General features: G+C 38.5%; 1 protein-coding gene across 2 annotated transcripts in view; it reads right to left on the bottom strand.

Moving 5' to 3' along the window:
* Positions 1–19,218, bottom strand: part of ror2 (receptor tyrosine kinase-like orphan receptor 2) — an 80,939-nt gene that overhangs the window by 39,364 nt on the left and 22,357 nt on the right. Inside the window, exon 1 of one of the 2 annotated variants that reach the window (XM_084745742.1) lies at positions 12,001–12,076. The exons of the other annotated variant lie outside the window; for it this stretch is intronic. Coding sequence (XP_084601868.1) covers positions 12,001–12,070 — 70 coding nt within the window. The 5' untranslated portion in view covers positions 12,071–12,076. Of the gene's footprint in view, positions 1–12,000; positions 12,077–19,218 lie in introns of those variants that run through there. 2 annotated transcript variants of the gene reach the window in all.

The raw sequence follows: 19,218 nt of genomic DNA, 5'->3' as shown, positions 1-19,218 counted from the left end.
CTTTTCCTCGAGGACTTCTCTTTTTTGATTTGGCATCCATAGCAGCAGATTAGCCAGCATTAAAATTTTGTTGACAAAATGTATAGGCTACATATTTCTGCTGTTAAAAAATGTAAGAATCAGTTTACACTGTAAGAAAAAATAATTGAGACAACTCAATATTTCAAGTCAAGTTACTGCAACAGATTTTTGATTTTAGTTTGTTTTATAGTTTTGAGTCCAACTTATACTCTTGAGCCATGAAATAAACTTTAAAAAGCTTTGCCAACCTGTAATCTTTAGTTGAGATGATTAACTTTCCTTCTTTAGATAAACTTGAATCTGAGTTTTAGAAACAAAATATTTTCAAAAAATTGGTCACAGTGAGTTGAGAACTTTATTTGTCATTATTTTGGTTTCAATTTAAAATATTAAGATTTTAGCCATCGCCCAAATTTTTTTGGGTTTCTAAAGATTTAAGTTTATACGAAGAAGAAAAGTAAAGTTGTACTGTGTCTTAGAGTATATTAATGTTTTGTCAGTATAGAGAAAACTAAGACAACCAGGAGCTGAGTTCAGCTTCCTAAATCCTGGTCACAGGTATCACATCGGGCAGTGGCTGTGACTGATTACATGTATCCACATCCTTGGAAAATGAGGGATTGGGGGCAATAGGATGCTTTTCCACCAAGAGCTGAATAAGACTCCTGGCTGCTGCATTCCAACAGCCTACTGCCTCTGCCATGAAAGGGCCCTTTGAGAGCTGAGAGGCCAGGCCACGGCTCCATCTACTGGGGTTTTGACTGAGGGCTTTCTGGCACACCTCAACACTTTCCTTCCCTCTCCTGTTTAAACGCTTGTGTGTGTGTGTGTGTGTGTGTGTGTGTGTGTGTGTCCGTCCTCCTGCCTCTCAGCCCTATAACCTTTGTCTCTGTTACTCCCCATCCTCCACCCCTCTACATTTTCTGCCCTCTCTTCCAACCTTTCCTTGAGTTTTCAGCAAGGGTCTATTTAACAGGTCAGTGAGAGCAGACTGGAATTATATGAACAATTCTTAAAAGCAGAGCTACTTTAGATGCAGAATTATGTTATTGGCTGTGTTAAACCTCAATGGATGGAAACAAATAACCACAGAGTGTCAAAGGAGGAAAACATGCCTGAAAATTCCATCTCTGGTTTTCTTCTCTTTTTAAGAATGTGAGTGGTCACTGGTGTGCTTTAAAGCTACAAGCAGCTATTATGTTTTTCTTTTCAGTAGTAAAATGGATTTTAGCCATCTCAAAACACCAATATCAATTTAAATGTAGGCTATATTTAGAATATTTTCACCACTTTACCTTGGTGTCAGGCAGACTTTTTCCACAGGAAACTGCTGTTGAATAAGCCAAATACCACTCTGTCCGAAGCGACCAAACTCCTTTGCCAAAAACATTTTACCTTGCAAAACATGAGTTGTTTTTTTTTATCTAGGTGACCACTGCCTTGATCAGTTTGTTTGTTTGCATTATTGTGTGACACTGGTGTCTTCAAAGGTTAGTTTGAATTTGCTGTTATATACTGGTATCACATGAATCTAGCTGACTAGATTTGGGCGGTATAAAGGTATTACAGTATGCCAGGGTAAGAAATCCAGATAGTATGATTGTTAATACCAAACTGATAGGGAGGCGCTGTAGTGTAGTGCGCAGCACACACCACCATGGGTTAATCTCCATGCCACAATGCAGCTAAGCAAACAAAGATGGCAATTGGGGGATAAAGTTACAGGCCTAACTAGTTAAAAAGAGGAAAAATGCTTCTGTTTGGGAATACTTCAGGTTTAGTCCAGACGATTAAGTTAAGCCAACAAACAGACTACTGACTGGTCAGAGTGGCATAGCACAGTGGGTGTGTAACTTCAGCAAGCATGACAGAGGGCAAGGGACAGGCTAATTACTAGGGATGTTCCTGGTGACTACCCTGTAAAAAGCTAAATTTAATGTAGACTAGTCGACTAGTCTAACACTAAGAAAACACTCAGAAAACAGTTTAAACTTAGCAGAATTAATTAATTTATAATGTTGTACACTGCCTGAAAAAATACTGTATGTATTAAGAGTCATTTGAAGCCATTAATCACTTCAATCGTCAAATCATCCTTTAAATGCCACTGAAATGCTACTTTGCGCTGTGCAATACAAGCCTTAAACATTAACGTACAAAACATGACAACAACTCACTAAATGCTTCACCTCTTCAAACAGAAGAGGATGACAGTGTCTTCAGCGAGCGCTAACATTAGCTGCCAGCCTGTGGCTAACGTTAGCAGAGCTAGCAGCAGCAGCTCTGCTTGCAGGTTTATGTCCATGTCTGTGCTGAATGTTAGCATGTTTCTCCTGTTGAATGAATATATATCAGCTTATTCTGTCACAGTCTACATTCAAAATTATTTTCATTTTCTAGATTAAAACGGTGCCAAACCGCGCTGGTTTTACGAGCTGTCATCTGTCCAACTTTGCTGATATAAACATCGCCTAGGCGATTGGGGGATACGCATATGCTGACTATAGAGGGTGGGGAAGTTTAATCATATAGTCAACTAATCGCATGCATCCCTACTGTCTATGGTAACAGAGTGTGGTGGTGACTGCATGCTAAGCAGAGGGAAAGGTGAACCATGAAGTTGCTGGTCCGGTGGCGGTGGTATTAATATAGATTGGACAAATTTATCGTCCATCGACGATGGTCTGAATCCATCACACACTGCTTTTTTGGCCAATTTTTAGAGCAATATTTGTCATTTTATTTTGTTAATGTAATAGTCTGCAGAGTGACAGCCTCTGCTCTGCACCGCGCTCTTATCCAATGGCGCAGTACACACCCACTCAGCCGACCATGAGCGAGCTGAGCTGGGTGATGAGTGAGAGGAAAACGGCCTGCAGAGTCAGACTCTTTAAACTCTTTTCATGCTGTGAATTAAGGATTTCATTTGACCAAACCAGAGTTGGTGCTTGTTGGAAGAGTGGACAGACCAACAAAGACAGTTTTGGTGAGTTTTGCGTTTTTCTGTCGAGTGCGTAACAAGCTAATTAAGGTTGTTTTAGTTCAATAAAAGAGGGAAACTTGAATTGAGAAGGTGTATGGTTGTATTTCTCAATTTAAAATGGAAAATAAGAGTGAGAACATGTAATTTCTAGACACTTTTTAGAGGTTTTTTTTTCGTCTATTGGATGTAGTGAACGTACACAGTATGCATAACATAGTGAATACGCCACTCGAGCACATCCCCCAGCTGAGACTGGAGAGGACAGGAGGAGGTGGGAGTGGAGACAAAAATATCATTTATCATCAATTGGAAAATTTTAACATATTGCCCAACTCTAATGTGGTATAAATGTAAAGGTACAATTTAGGTTTGTGTTTGCCAGTGAATAAGAGCTGCAGAAGGACTACTACAGTAAAGTGGAGTACAGTCTAGTTGAGTTGTTTAACATAAATACTGTCATAATATAATGTACCAGGTAAAATGTCAGAAGAATATTACAGGATGAAAAATTGGACACTGCCCAAGCCTAGACTAAGGTATCCATTTGTACCAAACATGTCATGCTAGCTTTGGGGCTAAATAATGCTCCAAAGATTAAATTTTGGCGAGGGAAAACTGGCATGGCCATTTTCAAAGGGGTCCCTTAACCTCTCACCTCAAAATATCTGAATGAAAATGGGTACTATGGGTTCTGTGGGCACCCAAGAAATACCAAACAGACATACCTACTTTATGCTTATTCCATGCCGTTTGGGACAAAAAACATGCAGTATAACTGAATTATTTTCTCTTATTCTAAAAATTGTGTATTCAAATATTTATGCATACTAGGCTTAACAGTACCTAAACAGTATTGGAATTTCATAAATTGGTTTTGGCTGGAATGCTGAGACTCTTGAGGAGTCAGTGAGCCCAGTTGTAGCCTTGTATTTTTTTAAAATCTGAACATAATAGTGGTTTTTTGTTGGGATTCAAGTCAGTTATAGACTTCACTCTTTGACCAGATTTGTTTTTGGTTTTCTATTTTATTTGTTTATCCACTTCAATATGAATATGGGAAAACATATTTTTTGATTTTCCATCAAAAAAAGAGTTTTTTCTCAGAAAGACCCCTGACCTATGACCACTTTTTCCATGGTTTGTTTGCCATACACTGAATAATTAAATGTTTAAAATATTGTAGAAACACCTTATCAAGACCTCACAAAGTTTTTAAAAGTTCAGTTTATAGGAAAGTCCAGGTTATAGGGCGTTAAGTACTTACTGTGGAAAAAAAATAACTACTAGTGTGAATGGAAAGTCCGAAGCATGAAGAAAAAGTTGTCATTTAACTACATTAAAGTGTTCATAATTTGAGACTGCCAATTTTTATTTCCCTTAATCATTACAAACTTTTACATGGCTCTTATATGGCTCTCTCTACAGCATTTTTTTTTGCCTCCACAGTACTAACTTGTGTCATGTGTCAGACTGCATTCCTTTATTTTAAAATCCATGTGAAACGATAATAAATGTGTTCTGAGTTTGTCACACAGAAAAAAAATGTTATTAACCACCCAGTTTTTCAGAAGTCAGTTCTCTTGTGTCTTGTTTTCATCACTTGATTGCTTATGCTATCTTAGAACTTTAATTGGGCCTGAAAAATTGAGCCTGAAAAGGCCCAAGCCTGTCAAAATTCTGTCTGAACCTGACCTGAACCCCTCTCAATCTCCTATCAAACAGTAGGAGTTGGCAGTGACAGGGACAATACATAGGGGGATTTGAATTGGCAACATAAGGAAATTACTACTACTACTACTACAGCAATAATAATAATAATAATAATAATAATAATAATAATAATAGCAGTAATAACACAGCCCCCCCCCAAAAAAAAAAAATATATATATGTATATATATAAATAAATAATAATATATATATATATATTATATGTTCAGAAACAAATCTCTGAATTACCTTCAGATTTACTTCTCTTCTTGCTCCAAAAGTATAAGCGCAACCAATTGCATTCTATCTATTAATCTGGCACTTGACCTGCTGCAGTTCAGACTCTGTATACATTGCTATGGTCTCAGAGTAGCTGGAGGGACACACATTATCTCCCCAGTCTAAATAAGTCAAGTCCTGGTCAACCTCCCTCTTCAAGATATCCAATTCAGACCACACTGTGTGCCTCCTCTGTCTCTGTCAGCCTGGTTAGCCTCTCAATTTTCTATCATGGGAGTTATTCAGGGCCTCCTCAGTTACAGAGATAAGTGCTCTTTTAGAAAGACAGCCCGCACTGCTGTTTTGAGGTTTTGTATTAATGGGATCATTGCATTCAGGCATCCCTAGATTATTCTCAGAATAGTAAAATTTTTGTTTCATACAGGTATAGCTCTGTTTGGTTCCATATGAAACCAGCAATTATAGCAGTGTAGTATAGTGCAAGTTTTCTTATTTAGATGTATGCAAAGTGTTTTTGTATAGTATTGTCTCAGTTTTATTGAAAAGGATTTGCATAGGATTGTGTAATGGTTTTGTAACTGAGCGTTCTGGGTAACTTAATAAGGGAACACTAAACGGGAGAATAATTCTTTCAACTTTAAACTTCTCAGTTTAAACATTGTTATTTATTTAGAAATTTGGTGATTTAATGGATTTAATTAAATGCAATTCAGATACTGTCTGGAGTGTTATTTAGCTCCCTTCCTGGCAAGCTTGCATGACAGGGCTGGTATCAGTTGGCGCTGTAGGTCAGGGCCGACGCATGCACAGGCAATTGCAGATCCCACAGACGCCTATCAGTTCTGTTTATAGTACTTTTTGGAGTTCATTTGAAGCAAGCAATGCACAGTAGATCGGCTTCTGTAGGGACCCTAGCAGACCTTTCTGCACGCACAGACATGGAAAGTATAATACCAGATTTTGAGAGATGGACAGATGTTACACTCACACCCACAACCTGCACACAAATTACCAAAAGGCATGATCCCCTCCATGCTTAGATCTCTGAGTCAATGTGGTCAGCAAATTAAAAGCTGTGCGATTATGACAGTGGTGCAAGAGAAAAAAAGAAAGCGTCCAGTGAATTTAATAGCAATATGTCCACTACATTTAATATTTTCTGACGGTCTACACCAGAAATTTTGGGCAATGATGATGCCACTATGAGGAAAGGTCACCAAAATGAATCATCTTCAAATGATTGTGAAAAGCACATTTTATATACTGTATATCTGGCCAATACCTGTTCCTGTTGAGTTTTTTTTTTTGTTGTTGTTGTTGCTAAGAAACCAAACCTTCAGAAGATCTACTTACTCTGCTTTCTTCCGTGACAGAGCTGGTAGCTGAAGCAGAACTGTTATGAAATAGATAAGTACACAATGTGGGTTGAGCATACTGTCCTCACTCTGTTACTGGTTGTAACTGAAAAGTCAGATGTAGGACCGGCAGAAAACAGAAATGGTGAACTCCCCTTCCATAAACTTAATAACAGGCAATTTTGCGAAGGAGTTATTTACACACCACCACAAGTAATGCTGTCTGGTGGTACTGAGCTATCAGGGAAAATGAATGAAATGAAGCCAAAAACAATGAGAGTGGAAATCGGAAATTATTACTCTCTAAAGCCTGTTAACCGTGGGATGAAAAGTCTGAATGTGATGTGTTAATGGTATTTCAAGAAGTCACTTCCTTTGTCTTGTCCACCACACACCCTCTCTTGACTGTGAAAGAAGACACAGAGCCCTGAAGTTATGGCCTGCCATAAAAGCTAAGGGTAAGTGTAGCTGTTGGAAGCACCATTGGGTGAAAACAACACTTCATACCACTCAAGGCTTTTTTTAATGTATCTTCAAGAGAAAACAGGTTAAATAAAAGATAAACTTCATTAAATAACATGATTTACTTATATGATGGATGTTATGGACCTTCTAGACATTGTTATTGATAAATCTGTTCATTATTTTCTTGATTAATTAGTTAGTTATTAGTTAGTTATTAGTTATTTGTGTCATAAAATAAAATGGAAATGGTGAAAAATGTTGATCAAAGTCCAAGATGACGTCCTCAAATGTCTTGTTTTGTCCACAACTCAAAGATATTCAGTTTACTGTCAGAGAGGAGTAAAGAAACCAGAAAATATTCACATTTAAGAAGCTGAAAGAATTTGAACTTCTTTTCTTTGTAAATAACTCAGAATGATTAATTGATTAATTAATCTTGTTGTATTTTTGGGCCTATTTTTCTGTCTTTTCTGTTTTCTCGAATAGACAATTAGTTGTTTGGTCCATAATATATCAGAAAATGATGAAAAATGAATCCTTACATAATCCTGTCAGATGAAAAACAAGTCCAAACATGTGAAAACAGTTTGGACCTATTTTTCAACTAGTGATCAATCTGGCAATAGTTTTTCCCCAGGGGGGGAGGGGCATGCCAAAAAGAGTTTGTGAACCACTGAGCTAGTCTATACTCATTCACTCAGTGGGCAGCTAGAGTACTGCGGGTACATGGGAGCTTCTTAACTAAAACAGCTTCCTACGGCAGCTGGAAACACAGGTGATGAGAGTGCTATGGAAGAACATAAAAAATAAAGTTGCATGCTATAAAAAACAAAACAATAGTCTAAAAAGCTCTGTAGAGTTGCAAGGTTGAGTGTTAATGTCTGTATTTGTGTATGACTGTCCCTTTTGCCCATGTACAGTCATTTGCTACAATTCCATATGAACAACACAACATTGTCTTAAGTCCCTTTGGAAGTTGTCACAACACATTTTAGCTTTTTGCATATCATTTTAGAGCCACACTTGGGCCTAAAAACCAGGATATTCATCTTGGAGGATCTTAACTTAAGTAACTTAAGTACTTAATACAAGCTGGTCTGAGGTCACAGGTGAAGAGGAGAGTGGAAATGAGGGTGCATGAGATTGGCATGCTGCAAATAACTGTGTAACTCTCATCCCTTAAGTATTTTGGCTTACTTTCTATCTATGTTTCTCTTCTATCTTTAATCCAAATTAACTGAATGCAATGGAGTTAAGTTCAGTTCTCAGGGGCGTGCCTGCCATAGTTGAGAGGATGAAACTGCAGGCAGTCTTGTTATACCAGACAATCACCAATAACCTGATTGTCTGGAGATCTCTAAATGGTGGTGAGAACATACCTTTGACTTATATTTTTTCAAAGACATGCCTTATCAGAAGCCGTGTTGCCCCTCCATTCTGCTCAGTAGTAAGCACAGAATGTCACTGCCGCAATATGAAGTGCTGCTCTACAGACTTTGGTTTGGCAATGGCGTTGTTTGAGCTGAGCGAAGCGTTTAGACTTACAGGGAATGACTGCAGAAAGTTAGCCAGGCTCAACTGCTGAAGATAAGACCTGCATCATTCTTGTGTGGTAACACAGCATTCAGTGTATGTTCTGGTCCGCTTCCAGCCCTAAGGCCTGTTCAGACCTGGTGTTAACATGTGTCCTGGGTGATCAGTTCACAAATGGACAGCTCTAAGCACATCAGATCACTCAGACCACATTCAAAGGTGGTCTGGTCCGCATGTGACCACATTCTTTTAGCAGTGTGAAGACAATATGGCCTGAACAACATTGAAGGACTATCTGCTCAACTGGTGTTCTGACAGTTAATCATTCAGTTCATTGTAATGCAAATGATGTATTTGGGCTCTCTTACCTTCAGCATGTTTGTCAACACACTAGTTGCAGCCATATTCCAAGACTCTCTGAAAAAATTATGCTATTTTGAGAGCTTTTGAGTCAAGAAAAAACTTGATAAACTTTTGATATGCTGTCTACAACAAATTATCAGTTATGTACACCTTATTGTAAATTCAGCAAATATTATAGGTACATTAGGTTATTAGTTTCTTTATGGAAAAAATGATTGTGCCCATTTGTCCCAGTGTGTCAAACACACTGTTGAGCTGCCAGTTAGAAACAACACATTCTGAAAATGTGTTTCTTTGCATTAAGAGCAGGCAAGTGAAACATCTACAGGAAAGTCTTTAACATTCATGCCTTCTTGTAAATTTGACATTAAATTCAAAGTATAAATATCTTTCTTTTATTGTAGCCGACAGCCGAGAAACAGCTAAAACGTGATTCTTGAGGGCAAATGTGCACCGTCAAAGTTCGTCCACTAAATGTGCTTGTTTTCGCCACTGACAGGCTCAAGTCATTAGTTTAAATCTCTGACAACAGTTTGGAAAGCATTTCTCTTAACATTCTCTTCACATATTCTGGGCTGTGTGTAACCAAATCTCGCTCAAATGGAAGTCTCATTCTTGAAGTCTTGCGAGGTCTTGCGTGTTGCAGGAAAACAATGGAGGAGATGTGAGTGAGACTGATCAGGAGCCGAGTGAGTCATTTTGGAGCACAGAAATGTAGTTTAGTGTTACGAAAACAATAAAAAAAAACCCCACTATGGTTTATATTTGCACATTTCACAGTTGGAACATCAGTAAATGGTATAGGATAACGGCAAAATAATCACTCAATAAGCCAGTAGCATGTGCAAAATATAAACAGATTTATGCCTGATTATAAAAAATTGATCTAATTATTTTCTCCTTTTGGTAGTAAACATTCATGATGATAGAGTAAAAAAGTTATCTATCTAATATTGTTGCCAAAGTGTGTGTGTCTGGTGTAAAAATATAATTTATGCTGAGGTATAGTATGGCCTATATGTCCATTTTTGTAGAAAATTTCTGCCAACTTGTCTATAAGGTAATTTTTGTTATGTTTGGATGTTGCACCAACTGTGGTATTTGAACTTGCACCAATACAGTACCTGCAGGATGCTGAGAAGAGGCTGCACATCAGATATGACTCCATGAGGGCCTACACCCAGCTGACAAACATGGACCATAACACCAATGCCAGCACATCACAGGCCAATTCAAAGGAAGGTTAAGGTGTGACTGTCTTCCAGCAACATGCAAGATCCTGTGAAACTTCGAGAATGAGTTTCCTTTGAAGGAGACTTGTTACACATAGCCCATAACAAGAGGGTAAGAGAAATGCTTTCCATGCTGTCAGAGATCTATACTATCAATCTGTCTGTGGTGAAAACAAGCACTTTTAGTTGGCCAGTCCACATCTGCCCCAGGAAAAACACTGTAGCTTGTTTTTCAGCTGCCAGCTGCATTGGTCTCCTTCAGTGCTGGACCAGTTTCAAAATGAGTTGTATCAATCAATCACACACACATACGCATGGGTGAAAAGTACTTGAAAAGTACAGACACTCTCCTTTATAGCCTTTCTTGGTCATCTGTGATGTGAAAATACTGTATTTCCACACAGTCAGAAGAAGTAAAAGTATATGTCCTGCTCCCAGTGTGCCACGGGCTGCTGACAGTGCAGGAAGATATTAGGCTGATTGTGGGCTAATAGAGCAGTTTAGTGTGGCACCGAATTAAAAATAACAAAAGCTGCCACCTTTGATCTGATTACTCAGGATGCATGTTATTATCATGTCTGACCAGGTTCTGTGGCTCAATGGACATTAAATCTACAAAAAAATAATTTTAACAACAGTTTCTTTCTCACAACTTCATGGGTGTGTTAGACTCAACTGACAGAGTAGTCATTTGATAACTAAAATATAGATTAAGGCAGATCTATTTCCTGTCTACTTCAGGGCATGCCCCAAAACAGCATGAGCAATATAACTGCTAACACAAGAAATTTTGTTTCTGAAATGGCATGGTACACATTACTACACATTTCACCTTCCTATTGTGTTGAGGTGTTTCTATTAGGGTAGTACTAACTGCACCTCGGTATTCAGCCAAAGATCAAGACTGAAGCTGGATTTTGCAGAGCTCAGCTTGCATTCCCTTCACATACTAGTAGCATTTGTGGCTGATCATGGTTGCTGATATGTGTAACCAGACTTATATGTAAAAATACCACTTGAATTCCCTTTTGCACAATAACAATAAAGTTCTGTCTCCAAAATTGAAACTTGTTTTTTTTTTGTTGAATGCTTGTCACTCTAATTAGATTGCAAACTGTCAGTGCCTTAGCTATATTGCATCAGTGTGTTAACAATGTAACTACTAAACCAGGCAACAATGCCAACCTTCTGTGACCTTGTTAAGTCAGAAATGCATCTTACATATCCAGAAGTAATATTCAAATTTCCACCAGTTTTCAGTCTGATACATCCACTGTACACAACCAGCACAGGACCAAACAGCAGCCCAAGCAATAGCTGAATGAAGGGTGAATATTAAGCTTAAATTCATCAGGTGGATACAAATCTGACTCTAAATAAGTGATTATGCTGTTCTGTGTCTCATGGATGTGACTTACTTAGCCAAACTTAATCAAAAACACACTGATTACTGTGACCTTAATGTTGATGTTGAGGAGACAGAGTGCTTCAAATTAAGTGCTTAAGAAGATGGATGCCCACTTTATTTTGAAATATACTGAACTCTTAAAGGGATAGTTCACGCGAAAATGAAAATTCATTCATTATCTACTCACTCTCATGCCAACTGAAGGTTGGGTTTAGTTTTTTAGTCAACAAAACACTGCTGGAGTTTCACATGAAAACAGGGCTGCAGAATCTCCCAAACAATGGAAGTGAATGGTGACCAGTTTTCAAACAAAAAACACAACTGGAAAAAAACATAAAATACCTCCATAGTGCTCATCTGGTTTAATTATCCTAAAAAATCTTGACAGTAGATCCTTAGCTTGGAGCCATGCTCACATGCACATGCACACTGTCTGAACTGTGTGTATGTGGTGTGATGGTGTGCAAGTGGCATGTTAGGGCTTTAGGAGACTTTGATTATGCCAGACAAGCAGTATGGAGGCATTTTATGGGTTTTTTTCTTGTTTTTTCAGTTTGAAAACTGGTCACCATTCACTTCCACTGTTTGGGAGATTCTGCAAAACTGTTTTCTTTCTGTGAAACTCCAGCAGTGTTTTCATTTTTGGGTGACCTATCCTTTTAAGAGTACAGTTATTACATGATGGTACTTACTGCAGGGCTGGATGTCACACAGGTCCACCCTAACCTGAGGGTCCAGAGTGAAGCACCAGGGTGCCTGCATCTGGCCTCCTGGAAGAAGTTGTGACTTCCCCAGAGCTCAGGGTATTCCTGGGACAGGTGGTGACTGTGAGGGTACTGAGCACTCCACGGCTGGCAGTGATGACCAGATTTAGTGATGCTGACTGTACCCCTGTAGTCAGCCCCACTGCCATTGTAGCAGCTGTGGTCTGAGGTGGAATCTGTAGAGCAGACTGTGACTCAGTATGGATGTAAAAGAGGTGACTTACATTTTGTGGGTTTACAAAATGATTGCATGATCAGAACTTGTCTGTTTTTAGCTGGTTCAGAGACCGACAGCACTTTTGTCTACTATACTTCAATATTTTGGGAAACAAGTTTATTTTCTTTCTTTCTGAGAGTGAGTAGAGAAGACTGAAACCTGTCTCATGTCTGTGTGTTAAGCACAGAGCTGAAGCTTTCTTAAGGCCACGTAAGAGGGCAAAATTCCAGAGCCGAGTTCTTTTTAACTTCTCCAGAGGAATAATAGAAAACATCTTGACTGGAAACAACACAAACTGGCATCATGGGATATGTACGACCCAAGACAGGAAGAATCTGCTGTGGGTGATTAAAACCACCCAGAACATAATCGGTATCCACCTACTGAGCATCATTGATGTGTCTGTGCAGAGCCTAAAGGACACCAAAACACCCAAGCCACAGCCTAGGGCTTGCCCGGCCATGATTTGTCAGATACAGTCGTTGATAACAGGTTTTAGTCTCTGTACAGGCACAATGCTAACAAACCTGGCCATCTAACTGTGATGACAAAAAATGTTCAGGAAGCTACACACAGCCACTGCATATAACTGTTGGTCATTAAATGAAGGTTCCAGCACATAACTCACATTAAAATCCCAAACTGCTGTGCTGTGATCACAAATATGTCCATAAGGTTTTAACCAACAAAACACAAGGTGGCGATCCACAAGGGTGCTGGCAGGTGTACTTTTTTTTAGCTTCAGACAGAGTAGGACATATTGCTTCCTAAATGTTGAACTGCGGTTTTAAAAAAAATACATCAAGTATTAAAGGGACAGCTCACCCAAAAATAAAAATTTAGTCATTATCTTCTCACCCTCATGCTGACTGAAGGTTGGGTTTTTGTAGTCCAAAACACTGCTGGAGTTTCACAGGAAAACAGTGTTGCAGAATCTCCCCAACAATGGAAATGAATGGTGACCAATTTTCAAACAAAAACATAAGAACATAAAATGCCTCAACACTGCCTAGTCTGCTAAAGCCCCAACATGCCAAGGTGACTAAAAAATGTTACTTACACCATGTTTTTAGCCTAAATCTTCACTGCTGAGCCTTAGCTTGGAGCCACATTCATGAGCACATGCACGCTGTCTGAACTGGGTGTGTATGGTGTGATGTCCAAACCATCCTCATGCCAATTGAACTGTCCCTTTATGGTGCCCAACATCTGTAATTTTCCATGTTGACCCATAAACTTACTGCTACTAGAAGATGCCACTCAATAGACTGCAGATCTCTACCAGGCAACCAAGAAAGAATATTCAGATGTAACTCAGCAGTTGTTGATGACTTACATTTCTTAACATTTGGTTAAGAGGAGTCAAGAGTAGGCAGGCGGTATAGGCTTTATATAGACTTTATATGAGTTTTTGAAAATTTGTCAGTCACCGCAACCATAAGAGATCCATGAGCATAGAGTCATAATTTACTTTCTACTAAGGATGTGCATGATTAGTCAACTACACTATGGTTGAGTGATTAGATGAATATATTGTCCATCAACGATGGGCTGAATCCATCGCTAATTACTTTTTTTGGCCAAGTTTTAGAGCAATATTTGTCATTTTATTTTGCTAATGTAATAGTCTGCAGAGTGTCAGCCTCTGCTCTGCACCGCGCTCTCATCTGGTGGCACAGTACACATCCACTCAGCTGACCATGAGCGCGCTGAGCTGGGTGATGAGTGAGAGGAAAACAGCTTGCAGAGTAAACTCTTTTCATGCAGTAAATTAAGGATTTATTTTGACCAAACCAGAGTTGGTGCTTGTTGGAAGAGTGGACAGACTAACAAAGAATTTTACGTTTTTCTGTCGAGTTTGAATTAAGTGTGTTTTTCAAGGTGTTAACACGCCAATTAAGGTTATCTTAGTTCAGTAAAAGAGTAAAACTTGAATTCAGAAGATGTATGGTTGTATTTCTCAATTTAAAATGGAAAATAAAGGTGAGAACATGTAATTTCTAGAAAGTTTGTGAGTTTGTTTTATCTACTGGACGTAGTGAATGTACACAGCATGTGTAACAGTGTTGGGCAGCAGCGGTGTTACAAGTAGCAGCGTTACTAGTTTAGCTACATTTCTCAGTAACGTGGTCGTAACGTCGCTGTATTCTACATCAAATAGCTTTTCAGTAGTGAAGCTACTTTAGTGATCAAATAACGCAGTAGTGCCCACAGAGCTACATTTCCCCATGCATTTCTAAACCTTAAATGCATCTCTTCCATGTGACGTCACGTACCTGTCCTCCTGCTGATGCCCGCCATAGACTGGATATAAAAAGACTGTCTGATGCAGCGGGGCGGGATGGAAAGCGCGCAGCAGGAGATAATGGCAGAGGAGGGGGCAGAGACGTGTACGTGTCATGAATCTCCATGGCCAAACCTTAACAAGTTCATGTTACTTATCGAATCCTCACAGAACAGTTACAAGTTCCGGTGTTTACTGTGGAACCCTAAAAGAAAGTTCCTGTCAACATCCAAGACATCCAGCAAATTTAAGGACACACATTCAGGTATTTCCCGATGTTAACACAACCATCCCTAACTAAGCTAATCATCACAACTCAGTCAGCAAACACCAACAGCTAACATGGCGCTAGCTAGCAACATGTCCTTTGGCAGCAAAAAGAATAAAACTGTGTGTGTGTGTGTGTGTGTGTGTGTGTGTGTGTGCGTGTGTGTGCATGTGTGAAGGGAATTTAGGCAGGAAGAGGTAAGAAAAATGAGAAGACAGGAGAAGCTGAAAAGTATAACTTTGGGTTGTGTTACTCAGAAATATTACTTTATTACTTTACAAACTTCTCTACAAAACAAAATTGTTGTGGTCCCTTTTGTACTAGGAGCCACCTAGTACAATAAATATACTACTAAACACAGACAGACAGGTACATAGATACTTTGTTTTTACTTAAAAAATAGCTTTGATGTAGTTAAGCTACTTTTGTCATTGTATTGTAGCTTAGCTTGCTACATTCCTCAGGTGGGTAGCTTCAGTGTAGTGAAGCTTCATTTAATGTAGAATAACTTGTAGCTGAGCTCACTACATTTTCCAAGTAGCCTGCCCAACACTGTTGCGTAACATAGTGAATTTGATGCTTGCACACATCTTCCAGCTGAGACCGGAAAGGACAAGAGGAAGTGAGAGTGGGGACGAAGATGTCGCCAATCGCTGATGGATGGACTGACAATGATCGTTTGGAAAATTTGAACATATCACCCAACTGTAAACTACACGATTAAATGTCACTACCCTCACTAGTTGGCACCAGAAACACTAGTCTGTTAAACTATTTACCAATATATTATTCATGTACAATGTCAGTTGAAGGTGTTATCCAGCTGCAGCCCTGTCAAATGGCAGCCCCTCTTGTACAGTGCATATGCCCCGATGGCCCATGCAACCTTGGATGTTATCAGCAAAGTGGGACAGATGACAGCTCATAGAACCAGCACGGTTTGGCAGTGTTTTGAAAAGGAAATGGAAATAAGGTTGAATGTAGGCTGTAACAGAATTAATTGGTATATAACCACTCGACTGCAGCAACATGTGACCACATTCAGCACAGACATGGACATTAACCTGGAAACAGAGCTGCTGCTGCTAGCAGTACTAACATTAACCACACTGTGTAGCAGGCTGGCAGTTAACACCAGCACTGGGTGAACAATGGTGTTAACCTGCAGACATGATAATCCTTTTCGGTCTGAAAAGGTGAAGCATTTACTGAGTTGTTGTCATGTTTTGTAGATGTGCAGTGTTCATATTGCACAGTGCAAAGTGGCACACATTTCACCAGCATTTAAACGCAATATTTTTTCAGACAGTGTTTAACATGAACAATTAATACATTGTGCTCAAGTTTAACTGATTTCTAAGTCTTTCCTTCCCATTTGACTAGTCAACTAGTATAAATTAAAATTTGCATTGAATTGGTAGGGAAATTAGTTGGAACATCCCTAATGGCTACTTGCTAATTGGTCTGGTAGTATGCGAGATTAGCTGCGGACAAGCTCCCGCCCTGTTGGTCATGCACAAAGACACACGCACACACACAGGACCCATCACATGATCTCCTCCAGGCTTATGCCTAGCAGAGATAATTACACAGCACTGAGAACTTCCAGCCATACTGGAAGAACTTTTAAGACTACAACACCAAGCTCCATGCAGAAATGTGACAGTGATTAAGTTCCTCTGAAACAAACCACATCCAGCTGTGACTACTTTTGTCACACAGGCTCCATAATTCTTATCATCTAGACATAAACACACATGTAAAACAAGTTTACAATCCTTCTGACATAATGGCTGTATCATGGCACTCTCTGGATTGTCAGATCACTTGCCTGCAATGGAATTTCCACTTTACTGGCTCTGATACTATCTTCCCAGCATGAGAGCCCTCATCACAGAGGCAGCATACACAGGGGTAACTCCATCCCCCTGAGTTAAAACAACAATAGCCATCTCATAAAAAGCAGGCACTTCCCTTCAAATATTTAGCCATTTGGAGGCTCAAAGACAAGACAATAAAAAAGACTGGGAAGGTCGTGACATGGGACAAGCTGAGTCATTTGAATTTTATTGGCTCTCTATTAAGTGTGTGCATACCAAGCTAAGTCTGTGGAAAACTAGGGTCAGCCGTGAAAAAGAAAGCATTTGGATGCACGTAAAACAAAGCTCTAGTGTCAATTGTTTATCTTTCACAAAACCAGCTCTTAGTCATTCTTTCCTTCACCCAAGCAGTCTGAGGGTAAAGCCAGAATGTGGAGCGGTACCATGCTGCAGAATATTACAGAGATTTAGTTGTGAACAAATGAGAAAACACTGCTCCTATTTTTCTCAAAAACATTCTTTTTGGCCCCCTTTTCTGAACTATGATTAACAAAGCATCTGCTGCAGGAGGTGGAACAGGCTATTAGTTTGACAAACCTGCTGTTAACATCTTTCCACAGACTCATGGCAGACTATAAAGTCAACCACCACATACTGAGAGCTTTCAGCATATTTTAGTTGTCTTCATGAATAGATATGCTTCAGTTTCAGATGAATCAATCAACACAAACTCACAAAATATTACCTTTATAAACAGACTATTTTGTTTATATTACATATAAACAAAATATTACCTTTTTCTTCTTTCTACACCAGCAGAATTTTGTTAGTCTTATTTTGCTTCTTGTAGGCCAACTGAAGTGTAAAGCCCATAACAGTCCTTTGAATCACACACATACCCTTCATTCCATGTTTGCTATTAACTTGTGGTTCAGGCTCCACAGTTTCACTTTGACCATATCTAAAACTCCACAGTGTGGGAGAATAAAATACATTTAGAAGTTTAAAACTTTCTTTAAGTTTATCCATAAATTCTATGTCATGCCCACAAAAATGCATAAAATACACCCAACTATCCAAGATGGAGAGCTGCAGAAGGAACATTCATAAATATGTTTTGGCAATGTCTTCTGTTGAAAAGTTATTGGAATTCATTATTCATTCACTAAATCAGTCCTTAAAATAGAATGAAATTTAAATCCGTGTTTGTATTTCTTAAATATGCCAGATTTCCAGTTAGATCTCAAAAATGCAAAATGCTAATTACCATAACATACTTAGAAAAGAAAAGTATTCTTTTATTTTGGAAAAAGAAATCTCCTCCACTTTTCAGCTGTTCCTGGACCAGTTATCACAGTTCCTATCATTACAGACTGACTTTAGAAATAAATAATCGGGGGCATGTCTTTAAAGAACTCTGGTCTCCATTATTTTCTTATATTTCAAGAAGAGATCAATAATGGACATTTTGTGGACTTTCTTTAACCTGAACTTCATGGCCTAGAGCCTTTATATACATACCATAAATGATGGATTATGAAATTACTGTTACCTTTAACCCTGTCACTGCTTTTGTCTCATCTTTCTTTTTCAGAATTTTATCTATTTATTTATTTATTTTTTGTTTGTTTCTGTTTTGTTCTGTGCAGTTCTAAGTATACTTTTTGGTGTTGTTTTTTTGTCTGTAATTTGCTGTCTTGCTTGTTGTCTGTCAGTTTTGTGTGGTTTATTTGGTTTATTTATTTGGTATTTAATGCAGAAACTCAGGGTACTTTGTTATGATTGCATGATTACATACTGGTGCTGGCTTATGGTACACTCTTCGGAAATAAAAAGATGTTGAAAAAAGAACTTAAGCACCTCATTTCATTTAAAGTATTGTTTAACTGGTTAGGAAACAGTCTCAGTTTAATATTGATGCCTTTAAAAGACCTACATAAGCAAACAAGATGCTCCACAAGAGGATTGCCTTTTTCTATTTCTTAAGGTCTGCCAATAGGTCAAATTCTGTGAAATCAAATGAAACAAGCCTCTGTCATACATTGTAAAATGTCAAGAAGGACTTGAAGCAATAGAGCAGTCAGTCCCAAAGACTGGGTTGTGACTCACAGGAGATTTTATAAAGCATTTAAAATCTTTTACTGATGAGAGGAAAAAACAAGAACCTGTCGGACTAAATGCACTTATTTAGTCTCATTTATGAAGGAAGCTAAAATGCCCAACACTGTAAAAATGAAAAAAAGGTGAGAAAACTCAACATTTCTGGGCAATTTACTTCAATAGATTTTTTTTTGGCTTTGAGACCACCTGAAATTCTTATGTTTTGAAAATGTTTTACCAACTAATAATATTTTGTTGAGATCTTTTACTTTTCTTCTTTAGATAAACTTGAATCTCTGAGATTTAGAAACCCCCCAGAATTGGGGATCAAAGATCATTAATTCAATTTGAAATGAAAGTGAATAATGGTTAATATATTTTTTTTAATTAAAACCATTTAGTTCAAGTTCAGGCACTCAAATAATTCAAGTTCACAGCTCACTGTGAACAATTTTTG

Source organism: Lutjanus erythropterus, chromosome 20 (assembly GCF_056507025.1).
Source record: "Lutjanus erythropterus isolate fLutEry1 chromosome 20, fLutEry1.hap2, whole genome shotgun sequence".
NCBI lineage: Eukaryota > Metazoa > Chordata > Actinopteri > Lutjaniformes > Lutjanidae > Lutjanus > Lutjanus erythropterus.
The sequence above is the reverse complement of the archived record's forward strand: the minus strand, read 5'-3'. Positions and strand labels throughout refer to the sequence as shown.